This window comes from Nilaparvata lugens, chromosome 2 (genome assembly GCF_014356525.2).
Source record: "Nilaparvata lugens isolate BPH chromosome 2, ASM1435652v1, whole genome shotgun sequence".
In the NCBI taxonomy this organism is placed as follows: domain Eukaryota; kingdom Metazoa; phylum Arthropoda; class Insecta; order Hemiptera; family Delphacidae; genus Nilaparvata; species Nilaparvata lugens.
The window spans coordinates 91,189,873-91,207,361 of record NC_052505.1 but is presented as its reverse complement, the minus strand read 5'-3'; the positions used below and the strand labels follow the sequence as shown (position 1 = coordinate 91,207,361).

The window sequence follows — 17,489 nt, the reverse complement described above, 5'->3', positions numbered from 1 at the left end:
AACTATCATTAAACTATCTGTTTTTCATGAAGGCTATCATAGTTTTGGCGGCTGGAAACAATGTGCTCTAAATTATATAATCGTATTTATTTCTTATCAATCGATCAACGTTTAGAGAAGTGTCGTGTTCTCTATTTCAGGACACAATCGAACTGTGGAGCTCATAATAGACAGGTCACCAACGGTAGGATATGCATGATTGACATGTGTATACATGCACGACCATAGCCACCTCTAATACAAGGCCCCGGCCTACGATATTGCAACGTCGCAGTGTAGGCCTAGAATCTAATACATGATTGGTGAAGACGATCAGCTGGTAGTTTTTAAAAATCTTTTTCACCAATCATGTATTCGATTCTAGGCCTACACTGCGACGTTGCAATATCGTAGGCCGGGGCCTTGTATTAGAGGTGGCTATGGTAATGCATGTACACACATGTCAATCATGCATGTCCTACCGTTAGTGACCTGTCTATTATGAACTCCAGAGTTGGATTGTGTCCTGGAATAGAGAACACGACACTTCTCAAAACGTTGATCGATTGATAAGAAAAAAAAAGATTCTATAATTTAGAGCACATTGTTTCCAGCCGTCAAAAATATGATAGCCTTCCTGAAAAACAGATCTGATAGTTTTGATCGATTGATACGAAATAAAAAATATTCTATAATTTAGAGCACATTGTTTCCAGCCGCCAAAACTATGATAGCCTTGATGAAAACAGATAGTTTACTGATAGTTTCACCTCCAATACAAGGCCCCGGCCTACGATATTGCAACGTCGCAGCGTAGGCGAAGAATCTAATACATGATTGGTGAAAACGATCAGCTGGTATTTTTTAAAATCTTTTTCACCAATCATGTATTAGATTCTAGGCCTACGCTGCGACGTTGCAATATCGTAGGCCGGGGCCTTGTATTAGAGGTGGCTATGACCACTACCTCCGTTTACGGAGGTAGTGCTATGACACGACACATGTTCATCATGCATGTTTTGTAATCAGCGGGAGGCTTCTAAAATTGAATAAATAACCAATAACAATAAATACAACACTGGAAAATTATAAATTATAATGATACAAGAATAATTTAACTTTGTGCGGCGAAGAAAAAAATAAACAACAAAAAATCGAAGATACAAAAACCTGAACTTTTGCTCGTAGCCTTTCGCTACGATAACACAACAATGTATGACGTCATGTGTATTGTGCATGTCCTACCGTTAGTGGCCAGCCTAACAAATATACATTTTTATTTCAACTGAATAATCTCCAGCAAGTAACAGTCTCTGACGATGACAAATATTAGACAGGGGAGTCCGGTCTCACAAGGTGTCAAACTATCAAACGATAAACCGAAAAAAAATAACAACCAAAAGTTTTAAAAATTAATCAAAAAGTAGGCTACAGGACAAAAAATCACTCTGCTTAACAATAGTAACAAGTTATAGAATGGCTTAACTTTTTATTTATTCCAATAAAATTGATTTCGATCATTTTATGGGAGTGGTTTGACTATGCTATCACTTAGATTAGTTGAGAATCAATCATTGATTTCTTTCCAAAACATACATGAAATGTACATGAAAAAGTCAAAAACTAAAAACTAACTTGAAGCTGAAGAGAAATAGTGACAGTTTAAAATTCATTTTTTTACAGTAAACTCGTTTATACTGTAGCATGCTAAATCTATCAAATATAATATGCTCTCAACAATTCCTTTAATTTTGATCTATCAGGTTCATGTCTTATGCAACAGAATCATTCGCCTGCAACTCCTGTTGGAAGGGTGACGTGACCGCTTGAGTCAACTCCTCTGAATATGAATCATGAGCCGTAAAATCTCTTCCTGGTGGCTCGGAACCCACCCAAAACTATTATCTGACTCATTCCCTTTGCACAAGCCTATAGATATGTGTATTTCCACATTCCCTTTGTACATGTTATAATGGCAGTGTTTGATTAGCAATGGTATTGATATCCTTGTCTATCAGTCAACAAAGCAGATAGTGCTATATCTTTCTTGCTTTGCTCTGACGCCAGATAGTCTTTTAACAATGTAGAATTAGTAATTAATTAACAAAATATTTCATCTTAGTTATTCAAATTCAAAAAGAAATTATTAAAAAATATAATGTATTGCTTAATAAAATATCATTGATTATTTTAAACGAGAATGAACAGTTAATATTATATCAATAAACCTGTATCTGCTATCATCTATAGAAGGCATTGACAAGACAGCGTCCAAACTCATACTTTGCCTTTTTTTCAAAGCGTAATTGCCTATGGTATTTTAATATATGGGAACAGCAGCCACATCAACTAAGTATTATTATTGCAAAAAAAGCAGTCAGAGTTTTGTCAGGTGCAGACTATCTGAGCCACTGTCGACCTCTTTTCAAGAAACTTGAACTATTAACAGTCATAAATTTGTATATCTACAATGTAACCCTTTATACCATGAAAAACTTACCTAATTTGAAGACAAGATGCAAAATTCATGCTCATGATACAAGGTATAAACATCAAATTGATATACCATATCAACGTCTTTCCACAAGCATGAAGCATTATGACAGCATAGGACTAAGGATCTATAATAAGTTACCTACAGAGATCAAATGTGCTAACATTGTTCATTTCAAAAAATACTTTTTAATTGGCTTGTTGAAAGACCGTTTTATTGTTTGAACGAATTTTTTGATTGTACCTGAATGAATGTATTTTGTGTTCTATATTTTGTTAAATGTGTGACTTTGTCAATTATCAATGTTGGTTTATGACTATAAAATATATTTATTTATTCGACAACGTTTTCCTCCTATCTTTCTCCGCTGCAATTATAACGTGGACCTCACTGTAGAGCTCATGTGGGCATCATTCTTAGGAAACATTATATTTTTTTGTACTTTGAAGAGAATTTTCATATATTTATTGTTTTTGTGTATTATTTTGAGGCGATAAATGAATTTTAATTAGAATATTGAAATTATAGACGTTTCTGGAAACAGTTGTTGAGTATTCGTTGTGATGTGTGTTGCAGGAAGGTTGTGAAGAGCTAGAGACTGAAGTGTGCGGGGGCGGTGGAGGTGGCGGAGGTCAGAGCCGCAACTTCACGCTGTCGCCGGAGACAACCGACTGCGACTCGAACTGCGACAGCGAAGCCTCATCACTACTGGCGGCGGTCGCAGCAGCCGCCTCCGACCCGACACCTGCCGCCCCCACCATGCCCGTGCTCGAGGACGGTCTGTCGTCCGGGCACACGTCCGACACCGACAACAACAACCCGACCGTGTTGCTGATGAAGCGACAGATCACCGAGATCGAACGGGAGATTGTGGAGCGTACCAACCGCCAGAACGGGGGCGGGAAGATGGTGAACGGTAGCGGTGGTGGGACAGGTGGAGGCGGCAAGATGGTCAACGGAGGCGGTGGAGGCGGGAAGTCTAGTTCGGGCGACGAGGAACCGCCCAAAAAGAGTGCATTCGCGGCTATCATTGATCCCGCCGATATCGATTTGGAATCGTTGGATCCACTCAGTGAGTTATTTGTCTTCTATCTTACAAGCGACCAAGTTGAATACGATTTTACACATTCAAGACAAGATGTGAATTGATAAAAATCATAAGAAATATTTACAGTGGAACCTCAATATATTAGAAATCGTTGTATCCAATCAGTGAGTTATTTCCTTCCATTTTACAAGCGACCAAGTTGAATACTATTTTACACATTCAAGACAAGATGTAAATTGATAGAAATTATAAGAAATATTTACAGTGGAACCTCGATATAGTTGAAATTGTCGTATCCAATCAGTGAGTTGTTTACTTCTATCTTACAAGTGACCAAGTTGAATACTATTTCACACATTCAAGACAAGATGTAAATTGATAAAAATTATAAGAAATATTTACAGTGGAACCTCAATATATTAGAAATCTTTGTATCCAATCAGTGAGATATTTCCTTCTATCTTACAAGTGACCAAGTTTAATACTATTTTACACATTCAAGACAAGATGTAAATTGATAAAAATTATAATAAATATTTACAGTGGAACCTCGATATAGTTGAAATTGTTGAATCCAATCGAACAAGCGACCGTGTTCAATACGTTTCAACACATGATGCTAATTGATAATTATGATTAAAATATGTAATTAATTCTTTTCCAACAATCTAAACACATTTTAAAGTACGATATTACAATACTACAGACTTAATTTTTTTAACCAAGGGTGGCCACTAACGACAGAACAAGTGTGTCAAGCATGTGTGAACTGACATGTCTTCGAACGAAAAAGACATTCATGCGAAATGCTTCGAACGAAAAACAGCTGCTTGACAGCGCTTCCAACGTAAAATATACAACTCCAATAAAAATTAATAAACCCCTGGAAGATTACAAACTCCAACAATACAGAAAAATAATTTTACTCTAAATGATAGTAGCAAAGATAGAAACATATTTGAAACCCTTTGCTGATGACCCTACAAGTATGAAGAGCATATGTGTTCACATATGTTCAACACACTTGTCATGTCGATTGTGGTACCCAATATTACTGCTTTATCAATTTAATTTCCTTACTACAACATTTTATTTAATTGCTTTTTTTCACATTCATTCATAAATCTCAGAATAACAAAGAAAGACTGAAAAATGATCAGTGAAATTCAGTGGTGTTTGCTGAAAATTTATAATCTTATAAAAATGAAATCTTCATAACCTTTTGTAAAAATGAAATTTAATAGCAGTTTGATGTTATATTCCGTGGAAACCTCAGCACGGGGCTTTATGGACAATGTTATTTCAATATAACAAGAGAAGACTGTTGCCGTTCTTATGCTGATTCTATAAAAAAGGCCTACGCTCTCTTTTTCCGCTTTTTCTCTCACACAATTAGCTCACAGGCTCTCTAGAGGCTGTAGAATCTGGCAGCTCTGTACTCCAAAAGAGCAATGTAGCAAACTTGCTGGCAAGTCAATCATTCAAGTGTAGTAAGTTATAGTTTTGTTCGATATGATATCTAATTCATGATTCTGGTCAAAAAGTATAGGCCTATGCTATGTGTATGTAATAAATAATATTGATAAATTCGATTTGGTTTCATCACTTATTGCATGTTGTTACAGCTAATTCATATTAATTTGTATTGAATTAATTCAGGTGGTGTCTGCGACCGTACACCTCCTCCGCCGCCAGCACCCGCCCCCCACCGCCGCCTGAGCCTGGACACACCGCCCCAGGCTGCTACCCCCTCTGCCCCCAGCGTGGAGGCGGCACTAAAGGACATCCGCCTCACGCTGCAGCGCACCAAGACACTGCCCCTCCGCTCGCCGCCCAGCCAGACCCCGCCCCTTCAACTCAACACCAGTCCCATATGGATTCCAAGGTCAGTTTATGAAATAAGAAACTGTATTCTTCTTTTCCTTTTCTTTTTCTTCTTCTCCTTCTCCTACCTCTTCCGCTTCCTCTTCTCTTCTTCTTCTTCTTCTTCTTCTTCTTCTTTTTCATGATTGAAAAATTGGGAATCTGCCGATTACGCCTAGCGGTCAGAATGTGTTTAGCCACTCGCATAATGACCATAACAAAGTGAACGTCCGTGACGTCATCACGAGTGACGTTATTTCGCTATCACTAGCAGCCGAAAATTACGTTCCCCGACTGAAGGAGCGAAATTAAAATTCACTCCAGTATCCTAAGGAAGCTTAAAGCAAAACACTACTGTATTATGACAACATATTAGCCTAGTTAATGAGATACAAATTTCTTTCCTATAATTCCATTCTAATTGATATTAAAAGATTGGGCTAGAACCATGATTGTACGATCAATCATTCATTAAGATACAGTCATCTTTGATCTCTGTCAAATATTGGTTCTAGTAAAGACATCGTCTCAATCGTTCACTCTAATGTTTTGACTTCTCATTTCTGAATTTGTTTGAATGACAAAGACTGTGGTAGAAATGACAATGTGGATGATAGATATATAATTTTTGAAAATTTAAACCTTCAAACACCAATAACTTTGAACCTCTGTCACTCAGCATAGCAAACATATCAACACTGTTCTTATTCTCACTCATGGTGACAGACTGAAAGGGTAAATATGTGCTAATTATCAAAAAGTTTATGGGGTGGAGTGGTTTTGACTAAGCGGGGGATTCCCGGTCGTAATAATGTGTGTAATAAACACAAATAATGAAGAGTTGAAATACTCGCACACTTGTAATACCAGGTAAAAATAATAAATAAATACAAATAATAAAAAGTTGAAATACTCGCACATTTGAAAACCAGGTAATATGAATGAATCCTTGAATGTTTCAAAAAATGATAAAACATTATTTTCATAAAACATAACCTCACTTTCTTTAAAAATGCACGGTACTATGCAACTCAAGTCGAGGCTCGACCAACATGTCGAGTCGACGACGCTCGACTCAGTCTCACAGTCGTGGAGTCGCGGAGGCTAGAGTCGACTGGTCTGAGTGCCACTATTTTAAAACACATCCTGCGTCGATAAGAGACTAGAGTCGCAGTCTCTTCTCGACTTGATTCACGTGAGTGTGAGTTGAGCCTTTCACACCACGAGAGTAAGGGCGAGATCATATTGTGCGTTTTTTCAGACGAGTCAGCACAGGACAGAAAGTTCTCCGATTGGCTGATTGGGTTGGCCTTCGAGAATCAGCTGATAATCAGCCAATCGGAGAGCGTCTTGCCCTGCCGACTCGTCTGAAAACGCCTGAAAATATGCCTTATATGGTCTCGGCCTTATTGCATATCTAGACTGAAGACGTTCCTGTTTCCAAATCAGGTGGATGAGAATGGAGAGGGGACGAACTAGGAATTTTGTAATGAGGGTTGAGGGAACGGAATACAGGAAAATATTGACGGTAAATTAACTAGCTATTTCAAACAATGTGTTGTAAACAATAATCTAATATTATAATATATAGGATATGAATTTATAGCACTTTGTATTTGCATATGCCGACCCCATAATTTTAAATCATAATTAGTTGAAAGGCATAACCAATTATTAATCTTGACCTATTAATAACTCATTTATCCATAAAAATGTACTTTATTTAGGGATAAAATAAGGATACTCTTATCCGATTACTAGTTTTACCGTATCATCAACATTTAGTAGCATTTTTCCTGTACTAAAGGACTTTAACATATTTATGATGTTTAGATTCTGGGAGGGCCCTAAAGGAGTGAACATATTTTTGATGTTTAGATTCTGGGAGGGCTCTAAAAGGGTGAACATATTTTTGATGTTTAGATTCTGGGAGTGCCTACAAGGGTGGTCTGAAAAGTTTCCGATCTAACCATGAATATGGTAACTCTCTTAAACAATGGCAGGTCTATCTTTTTTTTTAATGAAACAATTACGTACTCATTGTATTCTCAGACAATTTTGACGCGACGTATCAGGTAGAGTCGTTTCAAGTGCAATATATTGTGATGTTAAGGGAGCATATTTGTTTTTTTTACCTGTTGCTCCCATTGTGAAATAAATAAATAAATATTTAAGTAAACAAGAGCAGGTGTATCTTTGTTTTATAAAACAGTTCTCACTAAAATATAGCCAATTTGTACTCCTAGTATTCAAGTAACTGTGATTTGAGTAAGTAGTTGTCAGTGGTTGGGTGATTCAAACACTCTTGATCATTGCATTCCAATGTTTGATTTCTTAGTATGTCAGACGTTTTTATAACTTCTAGAGGGAAAAATATCTTACTTTATCTTTCGTATTACAGGCGGAGAGGCCAAACTGGAACGAGTGGCCCCAGTGGTGATGAAGGTAAGTTAATTAATACTGGTCTATTTTAGAATAGACTTAAATAATTTGTACGCTCTTTTATTTTATTCAGTCATAATTCCTGAATTAATAGATCAATTTCGATTATTTTCTTGTTTGATTCGTGAAAGTGAAAATGTAACCTATCTTTAGAAAATGATACTGTTTAGGAAAAGAGTAGTTTTTATTTATTTAATCATTCGGAATTACATAACTCACAGAAAAGTACCACAGGCTTTCGCCCAAAACGGTTCCAATTCTAATCTATATCCTATTATATTAAGCGAGCAATTTCTGTATATATCTTTATATTTGGTTATTCATATTTATTCATGTCCAACGGATCTAACGATTTACACGAAATTTGGAACATAGTAGGTTTATGATATTAAAATTCGATTACACTAGGTCTCATCCCTGGGAAAACTCGCTGAACGACATTAAAAGGATAATTCATCCTTGGAAGAACAGCTGAGACTTTCGTCGTCTGTGGATAGTAAGAAAGTGAGTGAGACGCACTCGGTCTGTCGAAAATAAAAATATTTCATCCCCGAAATTCACAAGCTGACGTGTAGCCAGCTGTAAAATATAAACACGATCATTTTAAATAATTGTGTTATTTTTATCAATAAATAAAAACGAGGGAAGCTCGGTGCCCCGATATTGTTTTTCTAATTATTCTAATTTATTAGTTTTGAGATAAGCCTTTTGCTCTCTCCCAGTCATCACAGTCATATGATTTCTATTTTTTTCTAAACATTGGCGGCACATGGGATTTTTTCAATCTATTCTAATCATTTTAATTACTTTGTAACTGGGACTAAACAGTGGTCAAGTAGTTCAATCAGTGAAAAAATTATTGTTTGTGAAATTTTTTTAGGAATAACATACGCTTTGCATTCAATAAGTAATTAGAAGATACTGTAGTTATATTAGGGTATGATCCCATTGGATACGTGTAAGTGCAAGTGCACGACAGATCATGCATGAGCAGAGAAACAAAATCTGGAAAGAGCCATTGAAACACGTTGTGACTTGTCTGTAGCTGCTCATACTGATCGCAACCAGCAAGTGCACGCGTTCAGTGTGAATGCTCATATTGCTCTTTCCAGATTTTGTTTCCCATCGGCGCGATTGGCATGCAAAACCAAGCGTGCACTTGCACAAATACGCATACAATGTGATCACACCCTTAATTGTATTGCAACAACTAATGTTTTTGAATATTTTGGATCTGATGGTTTTTTTAAATTGTCTTGCACATGAAATTAGATGAACTTGAGGCCCAGAAAGCTAAAAATAAACTTTGTACTGGTGATATTTTACAAAGTTTTTCAATTTGTATACCATCAAGCTATCAAAATTAAATAGTTTTCTCGGGAAAACATTTTTTCCGATCATTACTTTTCGAGATATGAGCGCCTAAAGTTTGAATTTTTGGGACAGAACATTTCAAATTTGGTAAGAGATAAATCAAAGAGATTTCGAGGATAAATTCTTCATGGTAATTTTGATTTAATAAAACAAAAATTTTCTGAAAATATCAATTTATCAATTTTAGGTTAAGGCTGTGCAAAGGCTGCAAATAAACTTTCTACTGGTGATATTTTTCGATCTGTATACATCATCAAGCTATAAAAATGGAAAAAGTTTTCTCAGGAAAACATTTTCTTCTGATCATTACTTTTCGAGATATGAGCGCCTAAAGTTTAAATTTTTGGGACAACATTTCAAATTTGGTAAGAGATAAATCCAAAAGATTTAGAGGATAAATTCTTCATGGTAATTTTGATTAAATAAAACAAACATTTTCTGAAAATATCAATTTTTGAAAAAGTTATTCAATTTACTAAAAATAACTCTTAGTTGAGTTATTTCTGGTAAATTGAATAACTTTCTTAGAATTAATCCTCTAAATCTGATGGATTTAACTCTTACCGAATTTGAAATGTTCTGTTTAAAAAATTTAAACTTTAGGCACTCATATCTCAAAAAGTAATGATCAGAAAAAATAATGTTTTCCTGAGAAACCTTTTCCATTTTTATAGCTTGATGATATACAGATCAAAAAATATCACCACTAGAAAGTTTATTTTCAGCCTTTGCACAGCCTTGACGTGAACTTTTCTGTTTAATTATGTTCTAAGGTTAAGGGGAGGTTAGGTTTTGTTTTTTAAATGGTAATATGTTAATATTATTTGAAATACTTCGATAATTTGAGACAATAAACACAAATAATGAAAAGTTGAAATACTCGCACATTTGTAATACCAGGTAAAAATAATAAATAAATACAAATAATAAAAAGTTGAAATACTCGCACATTTGAAAACCAGGTGTGATGGTGATGATATTGAAATAAATAAATTAATTATAGGTTTGTGTTTTCATAGAGATAAATTTAGTATGGGTTTATTCGAAAAGTGTAGAATTAGGACTTCAACAATGAGACTTTAGTGATCTTGTTGCTGAATTTTGTGTGTAAATTTTTATCGTGAGAAATTTATTTTTCTGTTGAAAAATAATTTTCTCACATTAAGATTTTGCTAACTTGCGTCCGGGAAGACTCCAATTTTATGCAGGGTTGAGGTATTCTCACGGAACTGTATTTCCGTTAGCGATGGAAAATTCACGAGTATTTGGGAATATTTCAAACTTGCATTATTTTCCTTTCCCACGGAATTATTCTCGTCTCCACGTGGACCGTTGTCTCGTTGGTGGAAGGGGAACATAATTTGCGTGGAATAGTTCAGTTCCAATCAAGCCGCGGCCGAATTCACATTTAAAATCCAGAGGTAGCCTCGGGCCTCGAGGCTCAAAATTAACGTGTGTGTTGATTTGTTTGCTGTTTAAGTTTGTAATATGTATTATTTTTCGCCGTAAGTCAAGTTGAAGTAGTTTATTAATTATTTGAAGTGAATATGTCAATGTTTGTTTAAATTAGTAAGTTATCCGGGAGTAATCAGTGTAGTGAAAATATCTAAATAGTAATGAATTTATAAATTGATCGATTGTTAGTGCCATTATATTTTCCAGCTCTTGCTAAAAACCCTTGAATGACCGAATCCCTAGTATCATAGTTTGTAATTGAGAAATGAGTAAAGTCCACGTGAGTCTTCGTGAACAGTTAGAATCCAAATAAGCAGTTAGCAAAATCTTACATGCAGTCATCTTGAATTTTTAGAATGTGCAATGAACCGATATAGATTATTTTTGTTATTGTCCAAATTTTAATTAGTTTAATTCATTTAATAAAATTTTACAAGTTTAATAGAATGCTAAACAACAGTTTGTTGTTTAATAAAGTCCGATGACTCGCCCTTTAGAATTTAGAGATCTCTTAATTCTACCCCCATTCTGGGTCAGTTACACAGGTAATATGAATGAATCCTTGAATGTTTCAATTGCAGAAGAAGCAGATACCGATCTGGAAACTGACAGACTTCTTGGACAGCAAAGAACTGATGATCATGGCTTCTACGAGGAGAAAGTGGTCAGTCATCCAACCTTCCTACAATTCTTCTATTTTTCTATAAATGTTAAATTCTGTAATCCATCTATTGATTGTTCCAGTTTTATGTACACTCTTATTGGTGCACACGTCACTTACATGTGCAAAGGAATGAGTTACTTCCTCCTTATTGTTGTTGATATATTAAGTGGTTAGAATTTGACCCTTGTATTTTCTCTGTACCCTCTGTTGACCTTCTTTTTTTCTACATTTTTTTATTGAGCTACATTGTACGGACTTGGATGAGGCCTGCGGTACCGAAATTGAACATAAATTTTGGTGGTTTGCTTATGGATTCCAATTTTACACCATTTTTGTGAGGTCAATAGACTTCATTTATAACTCTATTATGTTCAAAATTTTATTAAAACTTCGAACTTTCTTCTATGCACAAGAAGGTTTGGAATTTTTCCACTAACATAGTCATAAGTCTGTTTATAATCTTGATGTATTTCTCTTCAAACACTTTATTTATTTTCTTGAACTTGCATCATGGAGTTTAGTTTTATATTTCTGGACCCATCTTGGTGTATTTTCAATCTTGATGGATTTCTCTTCCATCACTTCGCCTTAATGCAGTGGAATCTGCAACCATGTTAGTATATTTTACCATAGAGAAACAATAGCATAAGTAGATATCCCATGGTATAGGGCGTTTATGTCGCAACTTTTACTATTATCCCAAGCTGATAGTCCACGTAGTTCTTTCCCTTGAAGCTTTATGACGCTGTTAGTCTCTCATACTGTGCCGTTCATACACTCTTACCCCAACAACACAGTAAAAATCGACAATAATCGGCTTGAGATAACAGTAAAAGCCCTAATATGACTATAATAGGACTTAAAAGCCCTATACCATGGGATATCTACTTATGCTATTGTTTCTCTATGATTGTACACTACATTTGTGTAGTGTAGAAATACCCATACCTCGTTCTAAAATACTAGATAAATTGTGATTAATATTTTTTTTTAAAGCAACAATAAATTGAAAATAACTGGTCTATTCGATGCTCTTCATGCAACATTAGGAAAATAACTATGATTGAAATTAAGAGAAAAACATTATATAAACCTGTGTGCCGGTTGCACAGAAGCCGGTTAAATTTTAACCGTGATTAATCCCACGAGAACCAATCAGAGAAGGCTTTATTGAAAACACGGCTTCTCTGATTGGCTCTCGTGAAATTAATTACGGTTAAAATTTAACCGGTTTTTGTGCAACCGGGCCTCTATGTTTTATTTATTTATCACATTGTGTACAAATACTTAACATGAGAAAAGGCACAACAGGCTCATGCCCAAAACTGTCCCATTTCCAACTTTATACTAAACTGTCCAAATCAAAATGTTGGTTATGTTACTTTCACTTTTAAAAATTCAATTCACGCTCTTCAATACTAAGATAAATGAGTAAATTTTGAATCAAATAGGTACTATAAGAGTCTAAAATCAAAAAATCTAGAACAGTGACTTAGTAAATTATTCAAAAAGTCTAAATTTTGAATGAAACTAGAAATTTTTGAGCTAAAAACTTTACACTTTACAGAAAACTATGTTGTGAAAACCAGTGGGAAATCTCTTTGCAACAGTAGGAAAATAATATTATGATGTTGTGGATACACCAGGGGTGTAAAGTAGGAAATAATTATGATGTTGTTGTGGACGCACAGGGGTGGAGAAAAGCGAAGACGAGGGGTAGTTCGGGTGTTGTTGTCACCCCCATCAACAACAACAACAACAATAACAACAACAGTAACAATAACGGCACAAGCAAGCCGTCACCGACGCAGTCTGTGTCATCGGGTGGAGGGGGTGGAATAGGGGAGGGTGGTGGAGGTCCCCCCACCACCTCTCTCAGCCCTCACTCCCCCTCCTCGCCTCCCTCTTCCGCCAATGAAACCGCCGCCAACGGAAAGGCGAAAAAGGTGCGGCACTTCCGCATGTCCTCTCTCTCTTTCCCGGTTGCACAAAAGCCTGTTAAAATTTAACCATAATTAATGCCACGAAAACCAATCAGAGTAGCCTTCTTTCCAAGACAGCCTTCTCTGATTGGTTCCCATGTATTAAATCATGATGAAAATTTAACAAGCTTTTGTGCAATCGGGCCTCTCTCTCTCGCATGTCGCCGCATGCGTCCCTCTTTCTCTCAATAATTAATTATTGCATGTACTTGCATCCGCAGAACCTACTAACTTGTCAAATGTTTTATTTCATGAAACGTCTTTAATTTTAAAATGTAACAGATAGCTATCATGAATTTTTTCTCGTCTCTCTACAGTTGAAATCCCTGTCTTTATAATTCGTTTAAGGCCACCCTCAACGACAGGACAAGGGTGTTGAACATTTGTACAGTACACACATCTTGTCATACAAATTCAAATTTCAAATTCAATTTTATTAATCCAAAACACTTTGCAACCGGTCATGTCAACAGGTATTGAAAAATACATAAAATAAATAGAATAACAGAAGTTTACAAAAATTATTGTAAGTATCATTGTTGTGTCATCACAGCTAAAGGCTTCGAACAAAATTTTATGAGATCGGGTTTTTTTATTGGAGGAAATCTAGAGTTTTAGTGATTATACTCAACACTGAAGAAGAGAACAAACTGTTCTATCCATAAATTCTAATCTAAATTCTTACCCACTAAGCAATGAGTTAGACAACCAATAGTAGCTTTTAGTTTTAGTATAAATCACTGTTTACTGTAGGTTTAGTATCAATTACTGTAATGAAATTTGTAACGTAGAACAGCTTGATAAACTACGCTTCCTTCAGCTATATTAATTCACAAATTTGATTAGTTCTACGTTTTATTATATTCGGAGATTGACTCTCATGGTAGAAGTTTTTATGTATTTAACGTCGAGCGCTTAGCTCTAGGGACAAACTTATTCTGCTAAATCGCTCCAGCTGTACTATTCACTTGCTGCCCGAGCATAGCAGGCGTAAAACCGTGCTTTAAAGGTACACACATACCAGCGGCTACTATTGTGTCTATAAAAGAAGTTGAAGCATCAACTTTATTCTTCAAGAACAGCACTACAAGTTTCTATGAATTTGAAGTCTATAGAACGAACATTGAATGTCAAAAAGGAGTTTAAAATGCATAAAAATTTAATTTTTTCAGATTTTAAAAAACAAAGTTGACGTGATTTTTGCTATATTGAAGAGGAGACTTGCATATTTTTCTCAAATTTTTCTGACCAGTAGTTTTTGTAGGGTATGTGTACCATCTGCCTCAAAAAAGTGACTTTTGAAGCCCTATTGTTAGCTAACAGAAGCTGATAAAAATATTTCAATTGCATAGATTATTTCCTAAGAACCTGTCCAATAGATTAGAAAAAGGAAAAAAAATTGAAAAAAAAATTATTGAATGCACAACCTTAAGACATTTAAATGTGTTTAATGACAATAAAGAATTATATTATTTTCTATTCTATTCTAAGAGTGTAGACATGAACTTTTTGCTTTTTATCTAGATGACTATAACCTTTTTCCTTTAACCGTTTTTAACCATTTTTCACCTTACAAGCCGCGTTTTGAATAGTTTCTAGTGCTTGAGAATCTTAGAGCAATCTATACTATTTTGAAACAACACTTTAAAACATTTGGTAGTGATGTATTGACCTAAACCTTTCTTACATCCCAACCTTCTAAAATTCGGTTGGGACTAGTAACCAGCATGATTGAATTTTAAATTAATCAAACTTTTGCAGCAGTATTTATGACGTCTGGCTTCATATAACTAATTTGCATGACATTGTATGGGGATTTATTAATTATAACTTTTCATTTTTTAAATGCTAATCGATGAATAATTATTATTAAACTAAAAACCAAAGTTAAATGCTATAATCATAGAGAAACGATAGCATAAGTAGATATCCCATGGTATAGGGCGTTTATGTCGCAACTTTTACTGTTATCCCAAGCCGATAGTTCACGTAGTTCTTTCCTATGCAGCTGTGTGACGCTGGTAGTCTCTCAAATTGTGCCGTTCATACACTATCACCCTAACAAAACAGTAAAAATTTACAATAATCGACAGTAATCGGCTTGAGATAACAGTAAAAGTTGCGACATAAATTCTCTATACCAAGGGATATCTACTTACGCTATTGTTTCTCTATACTATAATGCAGAGCATTTATTTTTAGATTTTCATTTAATAATTAATTGTAATTTTTACTGAATTCTATTTGAATTCTTGACAACTAGAGATAGAGTGGTACAATCCAAAAAACTGTCTTATAGTGCGATATCAGTGTGGCGCTGATGTTATAAAAGATTGCGAAAAACAAGTCCAAACAATCCAAAACAAATTTATTTACATCTAGTTTTTCCACATACTTCATGCTGGTAATGGACATACTGCCTTTGATCCCAGGTCTCTTTAAATTCCAATGTGGGTATGGACAACTGAAACAAAAGGCCTGAATGATGAAATACTCTGAGATAAAATCAGTTCTATTCAGAATATAATTGAAGAATTTTATACATACTGAATACATATTGAACATGCTAGGCATATTTTCACACCGGTATCCTACTTCCAAGATTAATAGAGGTCCTTTTGTCTATATCCTTAGTCTAACTAAGTTCAGTACCGTATTAGTTATAAAAAACTGTTTTTCCTCCACCTCCTGTCTAACTAGTAGTTCTGTGAACAGTAAACCTCACGCAGTATTCTCATCCACAAGTACCTGATTGAAACTATAGACCTTATGGAAATACAGCAATAGACTGGCTTCTCCACACATCTGTGTAATCAATTGTCAGCTGATTTATGATGAATAATAATTCCATAGTCTGATTTTTTAATCAGTGGATTGGCCGTAATGCGCCAATCGCATGGCCCCCTCGTTCCCCAGACTTAACACCGCTGGATTTTTTCTTATGGGGGTTTTATAAAAGATATGGTGTATGTACCTCCTTTGCCAGCCACTCTAACTGAACTTATAGCAAGGATTTGCGCTGCTGTTGAGCAAGTTACACCTGAAATGCTAGTGCGAGTCTGGGAAGAAATCGACTAACGATGGGATGTATGTAGGATAACTAACGGAAGTCACATAGAAAATCTTTAGTTTAAGGTAAAAAACTTGAAGTGTTTTCCTTTAAAACAACACCAAAACCAGCTCTGTACCTTGTTTAATAAGATTATATAAATTTTCAAAGTTGTAATGTCCTTTTTGAATCACTCGGTATATACCGTGGCTCTTGTGGTATTTTATCAAGATTAAAATCGAACAGGCTTTTGTGCAACCGTTCACATAATGTTAACTCATTTGATAACAGGTGATCTATGCTCATGTTATTGTTTATCAGATTATAACCTTATATTAATCGTGCCGCCACTAATTTATTAAAATGGTTAATTTTTATTTTTTACCATTTCTTTCTTTACGATTGTTTTCTTTTGATAATTACTATTTTGCTAATTTAGACCAATTGCTGTAAATACAGTAAAATTCTACACAAAGTGCTTCAACATAATAATATATAGTTCTCATTCATTCTTTGATAACCTTGAAAATGAAGGTACTAGAGTTTTTTCTGTTTATAAGATTTTAGAAATTTTATGTATATAAATGCTTGAAATAGGTTTTTAATGTTTATGCAATGCGTTTTAACTTGAGCCATGTTCTAGTAAACATTTTAGTTTTATTTTATTTTTTGGAAATTTATTGCTTTAAATTTATCTACGCAGCTCCTAGAACGTGCTTAAATAATTAATTAAGATTATCAGGCTTCTAATGCTTATAAAGATTAGTAACCGAATTTCATTTAGATAGTGAACTACAGTATATTTTATATGAAGCTGAATATTTCACCTTTAAAAAATATAATATGTTTGCAAACTTAATAATTAGTAACTGATTATTAATAAATACTTCATGGATTCGCATGTTTAATACTTTGCATCTGGTAGTGTTAGTATCAAGCATGTATTCTTTAATATTCAAATTGTAAGTTATCTATATATTTCATTCTATTATTCTCAGATTCTATAAAGTATCTAGCAATAGCTTTTTAAAATACTAACCCTTATTTTTATGTGCTTCAACTAGCATTAAAATTACACCTTAATAGTATTTTATTCTGAATTTTTCACACTCTCGTCAATAAAATAAATTTGTTTCTTC

General features: G+C 34.7%; 1 protein-coding gene across 1 annotated transcript in view; it reads left to right on the top strand.

Annotated features, from left to right (window-relative positions):
• The window catches only part of LOC120349720, a 68,791-nt gene that overhangs the window by 31,142 nt on the left and 20,160 nt on the right, over positions 1-17,489 (top strand). Inside the window, exons 10-14 of the mRNA XM_039420255.1 lie at positions 3,050-3,545; positions 5,181-5,406; positions 7,786-7,829; positions 11,237-11,319; positions 13,011-13,265. Coding sequence (XP_039276189.1) covers positions 3,050-3,545; positions 5,181-5,406; positions 7,786-7,829; positions 11,237-11,319; positions 13,011-13,265 — 1,104 coding nt within the window. The remainder of the gene's footprint in view (positions 1-3,049; positions 3,546-5,180; positions 5,407-7,785; positions 7,830-11,236; positions 11,320-13,010; positions 13,266-17,489) is intronic.